Source organism: Empidonax traillii, unplaced genomic scaffold, assembly GCF_003031625.1.
Source record: "Empidonax traillii isolate 1590-97213 ecotype Southwest subspecies unplaced genomic scaffold, ASM303162v1 scaffold735:size313519, whole genome shotgun sequence".
In the NCBI taxonomy this organism is placed as follows: domain Eukaryota; kingdom Metazoa; phylum Chordata; class Aves; order Passeriformes; family Tyrannidae; genus Empidonax; species Empidonax traillii.
Genome location: NW_020955928.1, coordinates 65,492 through 84,041, shown reverse-complemented (window position 1 = coordinate 84,041; position 18,550 = coordinate 65,492). Strand labels below are relative to the sequence as shown.

Genomic DNA, 18,550 nt, shown 5'->3' with positions numbered 1-18,550 from the left:
TTCTGGGAGCTGAATTTACAAATTCACATGTCTATTTTATGAGTGTGTTAGGAGTGACTAACTAGAGTGCTGCAAAAATAAAACCATCCAATTTATGTACAGTGTTCGCCCTGCATTGCCATGTGTCAGCAGGTTTAGCATTCAAGACTGTTCACCAATAAATCCCTTCTAATTCATGTCATGTCAACAACAAACAGCATTACAGAGAACATCAACAGGAACCAGTAATACAAGTGATTTTCCTTGCATTTGTGAGCAGTTTCAATCTGTAAATATCCCCTTTCCTCTTGCAGTCCAATAAACACCTCTAAGATAGAAGCGGAAGGCAGGTGAAAATTCAGCTCTGGTTTTGAGACCAAACTTATTTACAGGAATTTAAAAACCCTTCTCTGGTTTCTCTAAATTCTCTTGAATTCTGCAAACATCGTACTTATGCTTTAGGTTCTCTGCTTCAAAGCTTCACAAGCCTGCAGAGACCCCAGGCACGTGCACTGGGCTGCACACTCCAGAAGTGCATGTCCCAGAAACACAGACACATCAAATGAAGAACCAAACAGCAGGGAAAAACATTTGGCTTCATCTTCTGTAACGTCTACAATGAAAACAGAAGTGGGAAAGAGATCATTTTGGCAGCATCCCCACCCAGCATCATTTATGTGAACCACGGAACATAAATCAGTTTGAGGCTCTCTTTCTAGCCCAAGAAATGTTCAGTTAACAAATTAATTGCTCTCTGGGAATCCACCCTAATGTTAAGTTTGTTAGGATTTAAGTTATATTCTGCTGTCATATTGTGCTGTCCAACACAAACATTCTCCCCTCTGCAGGTCCCTTCACACAACCTTTCACAGCAGTGAAGGAGTTAAAATCCAAAATGTTATTTACTGAAAGATCAGATTCAAAATCAGGGAAGTGAGAGGAAATAGAAAATATACATGAATTTACCCTTAGCAAACGTTACATAGCTAGAGGCAACTTCAACCTGACTAAGGATACCTCGCCCTGCATCAGAATAAGGGTGAATTTGGATGTACACACTGAATTTACAAAACAAAGATTTAAGCAGTTACTCCTGAGTGCTGTTCACTCTGTATGGTATCTTATGGTAAACACCACACAGACCCCTCAGGCAGGTGATGCTGATTTGCATGCACACACAGCCCAGCCTGGCTCTGCAGGTTCCCAGCTTTCTCTGCCCAATCCTTCACCAGGCAAGGAACACACTCAAACATTGCTTTTGGTTGATGATCACAAACGTTCTTCCTGGAGCCCTGTGAACCCTGTCCACACGAGCCATTCCTGACCTGCAAACACCCCTGCAGCGTGGTCTCTGCGCTGTCTGACACTGCAAAGCCAGAACATGAGTAACGATGCCTTAGCTTTGCCCTCCCACTCTCCTAAATTCCACGTGGTTGGGAGCTATCTCGTAATGCTTACAAAACACAATAAAACTAAATCACAACAAGCAGGCAAGTGACAAGCAATTAACTTAGGCAAAACTCTACATCTCTAAACAAGGACAGCAAGCCGATGAGGATGCCCAAGGGCACCAGTGCTCTGTGGCTTGGCAGGATCACATCCCCAACCCACAGGCTGGCAAATATAGAGCAGCAGGTGCTGTGGAGATGCAGACCTGGCACTTGCACCAGGTCACAGGGATAGCACAGGCAAAATCAGACCTCCCACAGCATTGTCCACACCTCATCCTGCCTCAGCAGTTTAATTTACTGAGAAATGAAGCTCTTTAAACAGATTAGTCTACCTTCATGGCTAACAGCACAGAAACATACACACTAAGTAAACAAGCATGATTTGTGTGGGCTTCTACAGGGAAGACACCCTTCAGAAAAACAAGGAGAGGACACAAGGTGGGCTCCCTCACTTCTGTTTTTTTTAAGGATTCAGTAGGATTCGAAACATTCTTGCAGCTGAAGAATATTACCAATATGCACATCTCTTACATTTACTTGCACACCCCAGCAGCTTCGAACAACTATCTATCTAGTTTTGATCCAGATGGAGGTGAAGAACTTTTACCACCTAATTCCCCACTCTCAAGAATTTCTGGGCAACAACTGGACACGTTTTTATTAAGAACAAACAGGGCAAAGAGCCATGACAAAATTCATTCCAAGTCGAAGCGTTTTGACAGTTTCCAAAACGTCTCACAAACTCTGCAGGAGTAAAGAAAATTTCAGGTTTGAACCAAACTCTTAGTTTAACAACTACTGGCTTTGCAGTTTTCGCAGCCCAGGAGGACACACCACGAGAGAGCCTTTACTGTACCAGGTACGGCCCCACATTTACCCTACACAGCGTTCACCTGGCCACGAGCTGGGCTGTGGTGACATTCAGAGTGGCACATTGCTGTGCTCTCTCTCCTGGGCACTGCTGAGCAGCTCAGCAACCAGAGCCTGAGGGAAGTGCACACAGCGCGTTCGTCTTCTGCGCCGCGTGAACTTTTGAACTGCCAGCGCTTCACCTCCATCAATAGCAAGGCCAGAGGAAGGAGAAAAGGCAGCATCAGCTAAAAAAGAATGCAGATGAAAGTCGAGTAAAGTGCTGTAGCTGAGGGCATTACCCAGAAAATGCCTGATTGGAATATTCCCTTTTTTTGACAGCATTTTTTCCTGGAGGGCTGCGGTGAGCCACGTGCAGCCCAATGCTTGATCAGAGAGGTGATTAGGACTGATAGGGCAGTAGCTCAACTGTAATGTCCTCAACCCCTGCCAAGTAGAGGATGCCAAATTGCTAATGTAAATAGCCCCTTTTGATGTCTTAAAGCCCTGGAAATGAAAGGTTCTTTCCTGAGAGATCAGTCTCTGGTTGACTTTCTGTCCCAGCACAAAACCTGATCTGCATACAGGTCCGACTGTTGCCTACACAAACAGACAGGATCTTGTGGGACCAGATTTCCTTTGCAGAACTGCATACAAATGACCACCTTGGCAGAATTTTCCTCGTGCCCTAATGCAGCTCTGTGTCTAGTTGTCAGCCCAAGACTGCAAACCAGACCTTCTGTCAGCTCACATGTTAAAATATTAGTTAAAACAAATGCCACGTTACGGGGATTCAGATCCACACAAGGACATGCCTTCAGTTCCTGGGGTGCCGCTATCACAGTTTGAGGTCATGTCTGACTCTCCCAGCGAAGCATGTAAACCAGTGTGCAATTCAATTACACTGGCTTATTGGGATTAGCAGACAACAAACCTCTCTGCACAGATACAAAAGTTTCCTGCTTCCCATTTTTAATTTTCATGCACTGTTTAGATGGCATCACACAAGTCCCTTGAACTGTTTGGATTGGGAATGCAAAGGGGTGCTGAGCCCCATCAACATCTACAACTACCTGAAAGGAGGTACCTGAAGAGGGCTTGGTCTTAAGCTCTGCCAGGGGAGGTGTAGGTTACATATTAGGAAGAAATCTTTTACTGAGAGGTTAATCAGCCACTGGAATGGGCTGCCCAGGGGAAGTGGTGGATTCATTCCCCATCCCTGGAGGTTTTTAAGATGAGACTGGATGTGGCATCAGTGCCATGGTCTGGGAACCATGGAGGTAGTGGATCGGAGGTTGGACTTGATGACCTCAAAGGTCCTTTCCAACTTGGCTGATACTGTGATTCTATAGGGCTCACCTGCATGGGATGGAACAGTTTCCTTGCAGATGTTTGCTGGCTCCCAACATTTTGCAGCTGGAGAGCCAACAACATCATCTTTCCCAGGACTGTGTGTACCCCACAGAGAACAAGCCTCAGCTCATTCAGTTTGATGTACTAAATCAGGGGCCTCGCCTGAGGTTTCAGCTGATAATCAAAAAATCTATGGGACTGATGTGTAACATTGCTCACAACAGAGCAACAGAGCCTGGGAAAAGTGTACCTGGCTGCAGACAGCAAAGTTAGAACTGCTGTCAAAACATATGAGTTGTGCTCCTGAAACCATGCTCTAACTAGGTAAATCTTGTGAACATGGCTTGTTTCTTGCATATAAATTTGACAGGCAGAAATATTTCTTTTGTCAGAGCAATAAATGCCCCTGATGTTCAGCACTGATCTCTGGCAGGCTTTAAATCAGGTTCCCCCTCCAAGGTGACACTCTCCTGCTCCACTAAGAACTCCTCAGTAGAATGATGCCAGGGTCTCCCAGGTTTCCCAGAAACTACCTCCTGCAGCACGACAAGCATACTGACAGCTGTGTTCTCCTTTAGTTGCCCTCAGACACAATATAAAATGACCTGTGGCCATCTACAGAAATCCTGGGCACTTCCCAGCCAGCCCACAGAATGAGCCTGGGGGAGAAGAGTTTTTGTGGAGCGAGAGAAAAGCAAACAGCGGTGTGTGTGTGTGAAGAGCTGTGCTTGTTGAATATGTCAAGAAAGTAATGTTTGGATTGAGGAAAGCCAAACAGATGTAGCAGAGATCTGCCAGGCAAGGATGGCTCTGTTACCCTGCTCATGTCTTCCTTAAAATATCCTTCAAAAAACCCACAGGCTCCCTCAGCCAGCTCCTTCAGCCATCCCGGAGATTCCAGTTTGGCCCCCCTGGGCCACTCAGCTGCCCCCCAGCTGCCTGGAGGCACACAGTCCTTCCCTGCCTGACAACTCCAGATCTTTTCTACTGTGCTTTGTTCAAACTGCTCAGACCCCCCCTACCCCAAGCAGCGCCAACAAAAATGAGGTAGAAACGAACTGACCACTATCTGTGTTCTTTTCAGTCCAGACCAAAACATCGCCCTGCAGTGACAGCCACAGACACAGACTGGAGACATCTGGGCACGGCTACCTTCAGTTTTGGCTTGCTTATTTCGAAAACATGGATGCAGTTTACACTTTGTAATAATTTTTGGTTTGTTAAGTTCAATGCATCTTATAATGACAATTATCACCTTTCCCTCTGGCACCTCAGAATAAAAAAAAAAGGGTAACAATCAGACACCTGCCTTGGAACCATATTTTGGTTTAAAACGCTGCTGTGCTACTGTACAGTTCCTGCCCTTCCCGGTTGGTACCCAATGCCATGGGGTTCTCTTCTTCATGGGGTGCCTAAAGCACTCAGCATCTGCTGGAAAATGCCTCTCAGAGAAATGCAGAAGGTTCTTACTTTACAAATAGCTATGGTGTGAGAAGTGGCAGGATGAAGAGACCCTGAACAGATACCCAAAATTTCTGCATGTCTGTGCCATGGCATTTTGTGGGTAGCGATTTTGAATAAGAAACACAACACTTGACATAATCACCCAGGTCCATCCCCCACTGCAGTGAAGTACTCCAGCAGTCACCCTTATGCATTCACATCCAAAGATACAATGAAATCACAAGCCAATAAAGGCTTTGGGAAGTTTTGGTGAATAATCATAATTAATAATGATCTTGATTAATGAAACATTTCAGCTAAAAAGAAAGCCACTTACTATTTGAAAAATTTTTAAATCTTGGGGGATTTTAACAGATCATAACTAAATAACAAGATAAACTTTTTGACTGTAGGTTTGTAAGTGAAGAAATAAAATATTTTTATTTTCCACTCATGTTTTGCTAAAATCAGCGTGAGTAGCTATGGTTTACCTTGGTCTGCTTTTTTGCAGGTTTTTTCCCTTAAAAAAATGTACAACCCTTACTGACTCCTGTTTACATATTTGATGACATTAGGAGTTGTAAAGCTAGGAATTGCTCAGAACTTCTGCACAGTGTGGAGTTCCAAGCTTTTCGCATCTACAAGTGTTAAATATCTTCAGTCACAAAAAATTCTAGTGCTTCCTAGTGCCCATCCCAGCCATCAAATATGAAGTAATGCACGCTGGAAGAGCTGGTGATGACAAAGGCTAGAAGACTACCAAGGCTGGAATTTTAAAGCTGAAGTGTTTTCTGTTTTCCCCTTTTAAATTATCGTGGAACAAAACGAAGCTTCAAAGCAGTGCAGCCCACTGGCACGCAGAGCTGAAGTCTCTAATCACCTCTTTTCTTTGTGGTGGGTTTTCATGGCTCTGTGTGGACACCCTGCATGCAGCAGAGGAACACAGTGCCCCTGCCTACAGGCAGGAATCAGCATTTACAGATGCTAATGCAACTCAGAACAGCCACGCAGTGTATTTTTGCACTTTCCTCTGTCCATTTTACTTCATTCCAAACCTCCAAACTGGGTCTGACTCCAGCATATCAGGTAGGAGCTGTATGCCTCTGGGAAACCATCAGGGACACTCAGTTTGTTTTAATTTTGTCATGGCTATCCACTCTTAAAAAAACAGCTATTTGAGATCCCTCTGCCTCAGTGCCAGGAGTCGATTGGAAGCAAAGGAAGAAACTTAGATCTTGTAACTGCCCAGGGGCTAAAGAAATTTTTTCTGAAAGATGAGGGAGTGGGGAATGGAAGCAGGCACGAGTCCGTAAGTCCTGCTCACCTCTAACCCCACGCTCAGGCGAGTTCTTGTTGGGAGGACATAGGAAAGCTGGGGTAAACTGCTCCTTCCCCTCTGTGCCACCCATCGCGGGTGCATCAGCCACACAGTCAGGGAAACAGGAGAGAACTCATCTTCACTCTGCTAAGGAAACACCCAGGGCACAGGGCTCTACAGTCTGAGCCTCATTAGGGCACACACATTCTTTCCAACAGTGGCAGGCTTTCAAGTTTCTTTGAGGAGCAGAAGCAAGGGAAGGGCAACTTCAAAGCTCTTCTTTTGCCACAGCGTGTGCTGGGCAAAGTAAATCACAGGGCAGCTTCCCTGCCCAAATCTATCAGCTCCATTCCATGGCTGGGGCTGAAAAAGGCTCATTCCTCAAAACACTGCTGAAACATCTTTTCATCTTTTGAGCAGAGAAGCAGGTTGTTCTGGCACAGGGAAGTGAAAGGGCACAGCCACGACCCAGCAACCATTGGACCTCAGTGCAATCTGATGTTCTAATGAAGACAAGCAGAGTTGGTTTCCTAGTAAGTAAAACAGTTGAAAATACAGCTGGTCAGGCCCAAAATCTGATAATTTTGGACAATAAGCCATTTGAAATCAAAGCCTAGAAATTGCTCACTATAAAAATGGCGTTTTTAGCAAAATGTTGCTGATCTCAGGGTCAGGGCTGCAGCCTGTAGCTCTAAGCCCAACGAGATGCAGGTACTGAGAAACAGGCAAGTTATATTTCACTTTCACTGGTGGGGGGGGGGGGGCTGTGTGGACTAAGAACAGAAAGAATAAACAAGAGAACGAACGAAAGAACCCAGAGGTACAGAGAGCAGTCAAAACAAGAAATTCTCCCTGCTTTAGCAATCTGTTAAATGAATGTTTCCATGACGAATATAGAAATGGTTGATTCTAGCTACAAATTTGGTCATGACTGGATGCAGACTGTAAAAACACACACAAAAAAATCCTCTATTTCTGCATCTAGTTGAAATCAGAGGTGCATTTCTCTGTGTATTATCTGCTGTGCTGGCCTTCTGTCTTCAGTTCTGTGGTTTTTTCTGTGGTTTGTTTTTTTTTTGTTTTCCTCTTCATTTGTTGCTTTCTTGCTTATGTTTGCAGGAGGATATACCAGCAGCTCGAAATTCTCCAGTCCATCTCAATCGTATGTCTAAGCACTAACTCCTAAGATACTAAAGAGGGGACCAAGCACTCCTCAGCTTTGTTGGCATTTGCTTCATATCGAGCTCTGAATGTCTCTGTCTGTTCTTATTAACCCAAATCCTTGTATCTTTAGGTTTTTTGAAGTGGCAGTAATCCCAGAGCCGGAGGGTGGATAAGGTTGGAAGGGACCTCCAGGGTTTTCTACAGCAGGGTTAACTACAGCAAGTTGCTCATGACTGTATCCAGTTGGGTTTTGAGTATGTCCAAGCCTAAAGACTCCTCAGTCCCTCTGGGCAGTCTATTCCAGTGTTCAGTCACATTCACAGTAATTTCTTTTTCTTATATTAAAGTGGAATTTCCTGTGTTTCAGTCTGTGCCTGTTGACCCTTCACCCACCCCTGGGCACCACAGAGAAGAGTCTGGCTCCATCACCTCTGCTCCCCACATCAGTTTGACCCCAGGACCTCAGCCAGGCTCCACCAGCATCCCAGGAATGCTGGCCTGAGATACACGCAAAGTGAACAGGATGGAAAGAGGTGTTATCTTTTAGTGGGCCAACTAAGAATGCTGGAAACAGCAGACAAGAATCCCAGCAATGAATGAAGTTAATATGTCACCAGTCAAGGAGATCACAGGAAATGATTTCTAATGAAATGTACAATAATAATTGGTGGAACTCCCCCAAGCCACTCCCAAAGCAAACAGTACAAATCTCAGGGACACTACAGCAAACAAGGAAAGCTTCTGAAGCTTTACTGACAGGATTGCAAGTCTTAAGAAGCAGAAATCTTTATCCATCAGGACAGGGTGTGCAAGTCCCAACCCTCCAGGACAAAATGCAATTATATTGGATTAAGTTTCCACATTCAAGCCAAGCAAATGGTCTCCTCTACAGACCCACAACATTGTTCTCTCTCAGAGACAAGAGTTCACACTTGATGGGCCACTGTTCTCCACTTGAAGGCAATTTCTGTGTCACTCCTGCATTTATTGATTCAGGCTCCCCATTTTCATTAGAATGAGGAATTAAATCTTGTACTCTTGAACAGGGCTACACTATGACCTCTCCAGCACTGCTGCTCACAGCTGGAATAATCAAACCAGCCTCCAGCCCCACTGTCAGCAGTCTGGGCACACCCACAAGCAGGGCATGAGGGAGAACAGCACAGGCAGAGAAGCAGTTGTTGTGTGCTGAAGCTGGAAGAGTTCAGCACAGGCCACTTGAGCACTCTCTGCCCTGACCCACCATGTGCTTCCTGGTATTAACTGATCTCTGGAAACTCCTCACTTTAGATATGACCTGTTTGTTTTACCTGTTCTTGTAGCAATGCCTGTTTTCTGCTTTTACTTTATTACACGAGAGATACAGAGCTTCAGGTAGAGGTGTGAGCTACTTAGCTAGAAAAGGAAGTAGAAATTATCTTCAAGCTACTCAGAGGAGAGCATATTTATCAGGACAAAGAGAGCATTTGCAGAGGTGTGGATACAACTGCTACAACTATTTCTCCAAGCCCTCGTTTTACCAGCAGTATTTAACTCCTACATAAAGTCCTGAAATAGTCAAATAAACACATAGATAAATATAATAAATAAGATAATAACACGTGATAATTTAATAATAAAATAAAAAATCTACTCAGTCAAAGACAGACATAGCAATATCCAACAGAGCAGTAGCACCCAGGCATCAGCAACAAGCTGCCCTCTGGCAGAGAAGCCCCAACAGCCACGTAGGACAAGAGACCTTCCCGTCTGCTAAGCACTTGGGCAAACACATCCAGAACGCTGGGACCAGTTTGGGGCTCACCAGAACAAGACAGACATGCCCATGCTAGAACATGGTCCAGCAGAGGCCACCAGGATGGCTGAGGGCAGGAAGAGATGCTGAGAGAACATGTGGACAGTACTATGGACTCCACCACGCAGCAGTGATTGACTTCTACCAATTATTTAGCTCACAGACAAATAACAATTTCAGATTGCATTCAAGCCAAACAACTTTAGTGTTTTGTTGCCAGCAAGGTGAAGTGCTAACAGTCTGTAGAACACACCAGCAAACCTGCCTCTGCCACTCCTGTTTGGAGATCTGGGGGATCGTTTGGGCATCAATCTAGAGAAACATCTGCAACTGGCTGAAGACAGCCCAAACCAGCAGCACTGTTCTGTAACGCTCTTTCTTCTTTAGGTAAACCTAAAAAGGTGTAAAATTCTGTGCTGGCTTTGAAAATGGCCAAGAAAATCAAAGGAATTCCCTCCAAATTGCTTTTTCCAACTGGGTGCTCTACTAACCAGCAACACCATGTGGACAACACATCAGAGCCAAGAGGAGATAACTCTGGAAACACAAGTATTGATAAATATAGCCGAATAACCACTGCCAGCAGGCATCAGCAAGATTGAATTCCATTGTAAAGGTAAAAATGTGTGACCAGACGTTGGATTATTACTGCCTGTGACCTCCAACAAAAAGCAGTGGCTTGTATCCACTAGATCGCTGAGCCAATCACAAGACAACAAAGTCACAGAGAAAAGTTATGTTCAACTACCAATTATCTACGTTTAGTGGAAATCATCTTCAGCTCTCAGGTGTCTTTCAGGTGGACAAGACTCCCCTTGGTGACACAGCAGCCACCACGCCCAGTACATCCTGCCCAGCTTTGTACTTCAGTGCCTACACACGAGTCTCCCAGCTCCAGGTATAACTCAGTGTTTAGACAGAAATACAGCTATCCTTGCATTAAAAGCAATACCATCCACGTCCCAGACAACTGCACGTTCGTGGGTGCATCACAGTGACAGAGGAAGGTGAACTGTAAACCATGTGCACATACCCTGATGTAAAACATTACCCCACTGTTACCAGGAACGCAGAATTTTACACTTGCTCACAAACTTACCACGATTAAATCCCCTGCACAGCTTGTGCCCATTTCTCTCTTGAGTGATTACTTGGTGTTTGATATTTCCTAAGGCAGTTTTTAATTTAAATTGCAAGGAAACACATACCAACTTGCAGTTCAAGAGTATCTATAACTGAGCTACAGATCCAGTGGAAATGGAGACCTGCCCTAGGAAAACTGAGAGACTGTTAAATGCAGAGATTCTGGCAGGGAATATTTACAAATAGCAGAAAGATTTGCTGAAGTTACAGAGTCTTTCCTTTTGTTTTCAAAACAATACTCATTCTGTACAGTATGGATATACCCCTGACAGTGCTTTCAACTTTCTGCTCAGCAACACCCTCGAATTTTTGAATTAACCCTGAAGAAAACTGAGCAGAGCTCAAGCAAATACTACAAAAACCAGACCTCCTGAAAAAAATCAGTATTTACAGATAGTATTTATGGATTTAAGGCTTAAAATCCCTAGGATTGCTGCTTACTTTCTTATTTTTTATGAGCTTCTGCTCCTCTCCTTTACAAAAACATCCTAATTTTTTTTCCCCTCTTGCTAATCTTTATAAAACACACATCATTAGTACTGCACACTTGGTGTTGGATTACTGAATATGCAACACTGACTCTAACAATACTTCCTGAGACAGAAACCCCAAGGCATTGGGAAGAATTTGCTGTGTATCTACATTTTATTCCCTCTTCAAAGGGTTTATAAAGCATGGGATTTGGAAATAAACAGGTCTCTTCTGCAAGTGCTCTGCATATGGAGCCACTGAGTTTCTCCTCCTCATACATGCCTGCATGAAGGATTACAGTGTTTCAGATGCTTTTCAACCCCCAAGCCCCTCCACAGCAATTTTCTCGTGCCCACACGTCTTTTTTCCACCACCTTGCATCCCACTCTCCTCTGCAAATTACACCTCAGAAAAACACTGCCAGGTTCCTTGCGAGTGGCACATGTTCATTTCCTCCTCCCTTCCTAACACAGATCTTTCCCACAGCAAAATATACGAAAGGGACAGGAAAAAACATAATAGGAGGTCTTACCTTTTGATGGTCTTCTTTGTTTCGTTTGGAGAGAAGAGAACGTACCCATCACGGCACCCATTGCAAAAGCCACTCGTGAGTTTTTGAGGAGGATTTATTTTGGCTGGGATTTTTGATTTTTTTTTTTTTTTTATAAATTATTCTTACCCCACCCCTCCACTGACAGTGAATGAAATCTCTGTGAAACGCCCCCAAGAACAAAACAAAAAAAAACAGAGGAAGTCAAGAGAAGAAAGAAAAGAAGGAAGGAGGAGGGAAAAAAGCAAAGCACTGCAGCTCCAGCGTTCAGCAAGCGTTAAGCTTTGAGGGTTTTTTTTTAAGTCAACACACATGCACTGACTCACAGCCGGCTGCACTGTTATTATTCAAAACAGCTCCCCATCAAAATTTAAATGCTAGGTAGATTCCCTCAGACCAGAGCTGGCAGCAGATGCATCAAAATATTTACTGGAGCACAGCCACATAAACACACAGGCTAATTCTTCCTCCTGTTCCCTTATGGCTCCAACCAGCAGCCTGTAGGTCTAGCGAGAGAGCATCAGTGCAGCTCTTCCAGTGAATACTAAACTGGAGTCCTGTAGACATGCTGAGGGGCTGGGAGGGGAAGCCAGGGCTGTGGGCTGGGTACCAACTCTGAGAGAACGGAAATCTGAGTGGGAAGCGAGATCGAGCGAGGCATCAAAGCCCCAGCTGTGCGGGCTGCGTGCTCCTGCTAATTAAGAGTCTGACAGAAAGGTGGGAAGCAGCAATTTCCAACCGTCTTCTCAGGCAGAAAAATCAGAGGAAAATTACGAAGTGCAACGGGGGGAAACAGAAAATTTCACCGCAACCCTTTTCCTTCACATCCTTTCTCACATGCCAGAAGTACACGCAAGACAGTTAATAACTTATTTTTCTGCCAAGTATGGATGTGCACACACTTTTCAAGAAGATTAAAACAATAAACTGTTGAAACAAAACTCTCCAAACGTCCAGTGGCTAGGGGAAAGTAGAACAGTTCCCAGTATTTTCTCAGTTCTGCTATGTTTCAGAAAATCAACTACAGATGTCGTTATGTTTCCTCAGAAGGTGAAATAGCACGTGCTCAGGTACAGAAGGAGTTAAACACGCTGAGACAGGTTTCAGAACCCGAATTAATTTTCTAATTACACACAGTGACTGAGATTCAGGCAGCATGTGTGCAAATACTGTATTTTTCAGAAGTAATTAATTCCTATGCTGGAGACCACACCATATTGTCTCAACAAGTTTCCCCAGCTTTCCTCTGATTTTGCAGTAAAGATTCCCTCAAACCCAGCTCCCAGCTCCCTGAGGATCAGGAGCTGCCCAGCACTGATGTCCCTGGGGGTACAGCCCTGCCTTACCTGCTCCTCACATGCTGCAGCAACGCTGCCTTTGCATGCACAGGTGTCCTTCAACCCCCAGGGTATACCAGCAAAGAGCTGCCCATTAGTTCCTGGTTCTAAAAAAGCCACTAAACAAAATGATTTAGTTTTTCTTGTTTTACAACTCTCAAAAGACGTTCATTGAACTTTTCGTGGGGGATGCTGGGGTAAAGGTACTGTTTAAATGCCAAAATCTTGAACTGAAACGCATCAGTTTGCAGGTAGGTGCAAACTGCCTGAGACTTGGGGGCGCACAGGGGCCTTTGTCATTGTGCAACATTCCCTGCCTTCTCCCTACCCTCATTCTTACCCCCTCCTCCACTGACCACAGGGGTAACCTACCCCTGGGGTAAAAGGCTTCTCCAGCCACCCAGATCCAGGTGGGGGTCCCTCAGACTACACTCATCTCCACCAGGCGCTGAAAAACTGCACAAGGTTCTTAAGCTCTTTCCTAATTTAAATATTTATATTAATTTTATTAATATTTTATTTGCATTTACGCACTAAAATATTAGCTAGGCTACAGTGGGCATGTGGAAAATCACTGCTCTCAGCACTTGTGCAGACATCAAAGGCTGGAGAGTGACCAGAGGCCACGGCACACGTCTCCAAGATGTCAAAAACAGAATCTTCAATCTAAGCAAACTGTCACTAGCAGAAGGCAAGCACTATCAAGGTTGCCACTCAACCAATGTGTCCCATCTACATCTTTTAAGTATCTCCAAGAATAGTGACTGTCTCACTGCCCTGGGCAGCTTGTGCCAGCGCTTGACCACCCTCTTGGTGAAGGAATTTTTCCTAAATATCCAAACTAAATTGAGGCCAATTCATCTTTTCCTATCACTTGTTACTTGGAAGAAGAGACAAACCCAGCAGAAGCCTGGATACATCCTCTCCTGAGCTAGGTTAGCAGGGCAGATATGTCCCCACTGGCCACCATTAATCCATCATTATTGTCTGCCACCCATTGAATCCTGTTCCATCCTTTTATCACTGCTTTATACCATAAAACTCTGTCTACTGACTACTAGAACCATGACCTAATAGTATTCACTGATCCTCTTCCTGATTTCTTTCTGCCTCATAACTCTGTACTACTGGTTTTAATAAGCATCTGTGAGACTTCCAAACGTCAGAGCAAAGCACTAAGACCCTGACAGTGATTCTGGATGTAGCCAGAAGGCTTGGTCAGGAAAAGAAATTCATTATTTTTAATAAATGTAAATATAGTACCTTCAGTTAGACAGTCATATCACCAGCTAGCTGATATCAGTGTGGGATGGAAATCTCCCAGGAGCAAGGTCAGAGGGATTAGTATGGCTTGGCACCCTGACACAACATCAGATCTCCTTCCAACTAAACACAGCTACTGGTGTGAATCAGAGCCAGACCACATCTGCATTGTATCCACCCAGGACTACATATTTCTGGCATTTTTGTGGGCATATACAGGAATATAAAGGGGGAGGTTGGTTTTTTTGATCACGCAGAAATCTTGACCACTGTCAGGAAAACACCATTTCCCTAAGCACTGTTCCCTAGGGACACCCCTGGGTTATCAGCCATCCTACCCTGCAAGGCACAGGGGGAAACATCCACAAGGAATGCCTCAGATATACCCAGATTTTAAAAATTTAGACACTAATGAACCTCATTCTGGTGTATTATTTTTTTTTTTTTTGTCTCTCAAAGTACAGCAATCAGCACTCACATAACAGGAAAACAAATAAAACCTGAAAACTGCCTGTCTATAGCAAGCCCTTGTCATTCACTCTGTATCTGTCACTTTTGGGTACTTCCAGATGGGTTCTGTTTTAGAAAGCCTAAACAGATCTTGAAGTGACTGACTCCTCTTCCCTTCTGAGAATTTTAGGAAAGAGACCTTGGCCAGAGTTTCTATGAACTAAACTAAAGGACTTTCTTTTTTCATATTCCAGCAACTAACACTTGTTTCAGGGAAGTATTTTGCATTTAGCCAAGGAGTGTTTCACTTTAAGGCAGAGCTGGAGGTGACTTTCTGCTCACCTGAACAGGTATTACTCTGTTGAGTTGGATATAAACAGAATCCTTCCAGCAAGCAACTGAGAGCACACAAGGAGCAGACTGGGAGCTGGGATGATGCCACTCGAGCACTGACACAGAAATGCAAGGATTGCTGCTCTCAGCTGCGTTCACACGACTGCAGACTGGTCAAACATCTGCAATGGGGACCAGCTGGCACTGGCCCAATTTCTGCCCAGTGCTCTGGCACAAAACCACTTCCACCCATTCCATCCGAGAGGGATGGCAGCTACGGGGAGCAGGAGAAATGCATTTTGCATTTATTGCACAGGCACCAACACAAAGTCCCCTTGCAGAAGTTGCCCATTCACCAGCAGAGCTGCCCACAGGCTCTCGTCCTCTCTTCCAGCTCCCTGATTTACGAAGCAGTTCATGAGATATTGAGAAACTTGGCTATCTGACCAGAAAAAAAAAAAAAAATCAAAAGCAAGAAGGAAAATAATCCTTTTCTAAGTGAATCAAATGAGAGTTTCGGTTGCTTAGCAAATTTTTAACCAGCTGCTGTCCTCAGCTGTCTGTGCCAGAACACCCTCTGCTGAGTGCTTTGCCTGACCCTAAACCTAAGGCTCTGTGGAACACCTGACAGGAGCCTTCCTGAGCCACTACCAGACTGATCTCTGGAGTCATTGCTTGCTTGAATGAGGACTTACAGATAGCACATCCACCTCAATACCCCAGAGCACTCCAGGCATTCCCCCAGTGCCAAAGGACTCATCCTTCAGGTCATCTCAGTGCTGAGGCTCCAGGCATGGGCACTTCACACAGTCACAGACCAGCTGAGGAAGACCAAGGTGCACAACCACAGTAGGAAACTCACAAAAATCACTCCAGCTGGACACTGGAGTGGAGGAGGAGGAACATCACTACCACTTGGACTGCTGGCAAGGCTCCACAGTACAGCACCCCCAGCACTGACCAGGCAGGATCCACGAAGCACGAGAGAGGCGAGCACATCATTTCTCTGGCAGTAATAGTCATGGTTTTCCTTTATTCCTCTGCTATTACTAAAAATAACTCTTTGATTAAGCTGCTCAGATTTCAGTACACTAACCAGTACATTTAAGGGGTGTTTGTTTACTGCAAGTATGCATCACTGACTTACTGAAATTGGTTCAAAGCAGGAAGCCCAACAGCCAAGTCCACCTGCTGACCAAACATGAAGGGCCTCTGCAAAGACCCACAGGGATAAATAGAAACAGAGTGGGACAATCTGCTCTGCCCCTGGAAACGAGCTTGATCACAGGGACACCAAGATGAGGCAGTCTTTTTCCTGTAAAAAGTGTTTGGGAATCTTTGTGGGCCATCTTTTACCTCTTTATCACTGCAAGGACTTAAAAGGTGTTCCTACTCTGGGTTTTCACAAAGTCAGAATTCACCACATATGTATTGTTTTTTTCAGCACCTATTTTTTTGGAAGTATTTCTTCCATAAAAGCAACAACACACAAGAGCATAGTTTCATCCCCTTTTTCTCCTCTTGTGAGCCATTATAATAAACATGTTTTCAGAGGCATCTTTTGCTCTCTGTAAGGGCAACACAGCAGAACAAAAACTATGGAAATATTCATTACTGCACCTTTGCAGGCCCAAAGCAAATTCCCATGCTAGCTAGCTTTGTCAGACCTCAAAGGCTTGAGGTCCTCCCTTTCATTTTGATGGAAATATATTTTTCATTAAAGGAAAGCTTGTGAATAATAATGCTGAGAAATCAGATGGAGTAGATGAGACTTTAAGTTTTGGGATCATCTAGATTTTCATGTAAATAAGACAGTGACAATATTAAAGCCACTTGCCTTCCATTCTATAGCAAACACAGCTATGCAAAGACAAACCAAGTAAATGCAATAGTCACTTCATGCCACCAAACGGGGAACAAAAAGCCAGGTGTTGATGTCTGAGCAATAAGGAATACTCCTCCTCTTGACTATCCCAAGGAAGGCAGTGGAGAACAAAGCTGGAATTTTGTATCCTATTGCTCAGAGAAAGCAGTCAAGCATCCTCCTGAATTCAGGATCAGATGTCCTTGCTCAGCTCTTGCCTTTCTCCTTGCAAATACCAACAGTCCCCACTGCAGCTGCTCATGGGTATGCACGGACATTAATTAAATGAAAAAAGAACAAGGCACTGGTCAACCTATGTGAGGCAGCACAGTGAAAGCAGAACATAAAACTACATTGTTGTCTGCTGGTGAGCAGACCTAACGTTTGCCCTAAGGATGTCACACTCAAAAACAGATAGCTGAGAGCTCAGGAAGGGAATACTTTACATTTCTAGTAACAGCTTCAACAAAACACAAGGAAGATACTGATTTATATCTTCAGTTGGAGTATTTGTTCTGTAAACAGAGGGAGGACAGGGATCAGTCCTGAAACCAGGATGTGGAGCCAGTACACTCAGAGTAAGAACATGACCAAAGGTGTCTGGGAGGAGGCTGCATGCAGAGGAATCAAGAACTGCAGCCTTTTGTTCTCAGGATACCAATACAGTGATGACTGAAGAGGAAAAAAATCTCACTTTACAGTAATGAAAAGCCATCTATTACCCCGTGAACATTGTGACAAGTGAAGCCTTGCCTTTCAAAATTATCAAATCCATACATGAAGAACTTCAAGATGGTTTGAAGTAGAAGACCCCAAGGAATATTAGCCAGAATTATCAGCCACAGAGAAGTCTAAGAAGCAGGACACCAGCACTGGACTGTGGCAACCATGGCAGAAAAGGATAATTTGAAAAGTAATATATGGATGTCACATGATGTGTCGAGCATCTCACACACAGAATGAGTGAATGGGTTTTTAAGGGAATTTTGACAGACAGTGGTAACACAAGATCCCAAAAGCCTTTTTTCCCTTTGCATGAAGAGCAGAGCAGATGCTGCACCACACTGGGTACCCCAAAGCCTGATCATGATTTGCTTGTGTGAGGGGAATATGATAACCTGGCCACCAGATATATTCATAGTCCCTGTGACAGCACTGGCTGCAGCCATGGCACTATTCACAAAATAAGGACTTGGCAGCTAAAAACACCATGGGGAACATCAAACAGCCAATTCCAAGTACCAGGCACATGCACAAACCCAAAGCTCAGGAAACCAACTTTTCACCTTCGTACATGAGCACTTCTATCACATCACAGCCTCACTGAACATGACAGAGGAAGTGTACACCAAATCCACAGGCTCAGAGTGATGTATATTGTGACCAAGCACACAGAAATTTCCTGGGGAACACACCTGGTTGTGCGCATGAGGTCAAGGATATCTCTCCCAGCTGCTGAGTGGCATCTGCTTACTCCCTCACTGCCACCTCCAGCATCAGCTTGGCACTCTTGGAACTCACAAACGAAGCAAACTGAGTGACAGCAGTTCAGTGGTGGTCTGTTCCAAGAAGCATTAAAGAGAATATGTCAAAACTGTATAAAGAGTGTGAACAATAAATGTCAATCCAGGTTAGCAGCTTCATTTCTGTCTTTTGATAATGGTCAGAGGCGTTGTTGTGAGAGAAAAGGCAATTTTTAATTATTTGGTATTTCCATGGATGAGTGATTAATTAACTCCAAGCAATTCTACAGTCAGTGTGTTCAAACTAGGGAGGAGAAGAGGGTA

General features: G+C 44.3%; 1 protein-coding gene across 4 annotated transcripts in view; it reads right to left on the bottom strand.

The window, feature by feature from the left end:
* The window catches only part of LOC114066114 (Kv channel-interacting protein 1), a 242,411-nt gene that overhangs the window by 205,250 nt on the left and 18,611 nt on the right, over positions 1-18,550 (bottom strand). The window contains exon 1 of one of the 4 annotated variants that reach the window (XM_027900531.1): positions 11,843-11,956. The exons of 1 other annotated variant lie outside the window; for it this stretch is intronic. Coding sequence is in view for 1 of the 3 variants with exons in the window: in XM_027900529.1 (XP_027756330.1) it covers positions 11,499-11,559 (61 nt within the window). In the remaining 2 variants the exon portion in view is untranslated. Of the gene's footprint in view, positions 1-11,498; positions 11,819-11,842; positions 11,957-18,550 lie in introns of those variants that run through there. 2 more of the 4 variants (XM_027900529.1, XM_027900530.1) reach the window with 2 other exon arrangements.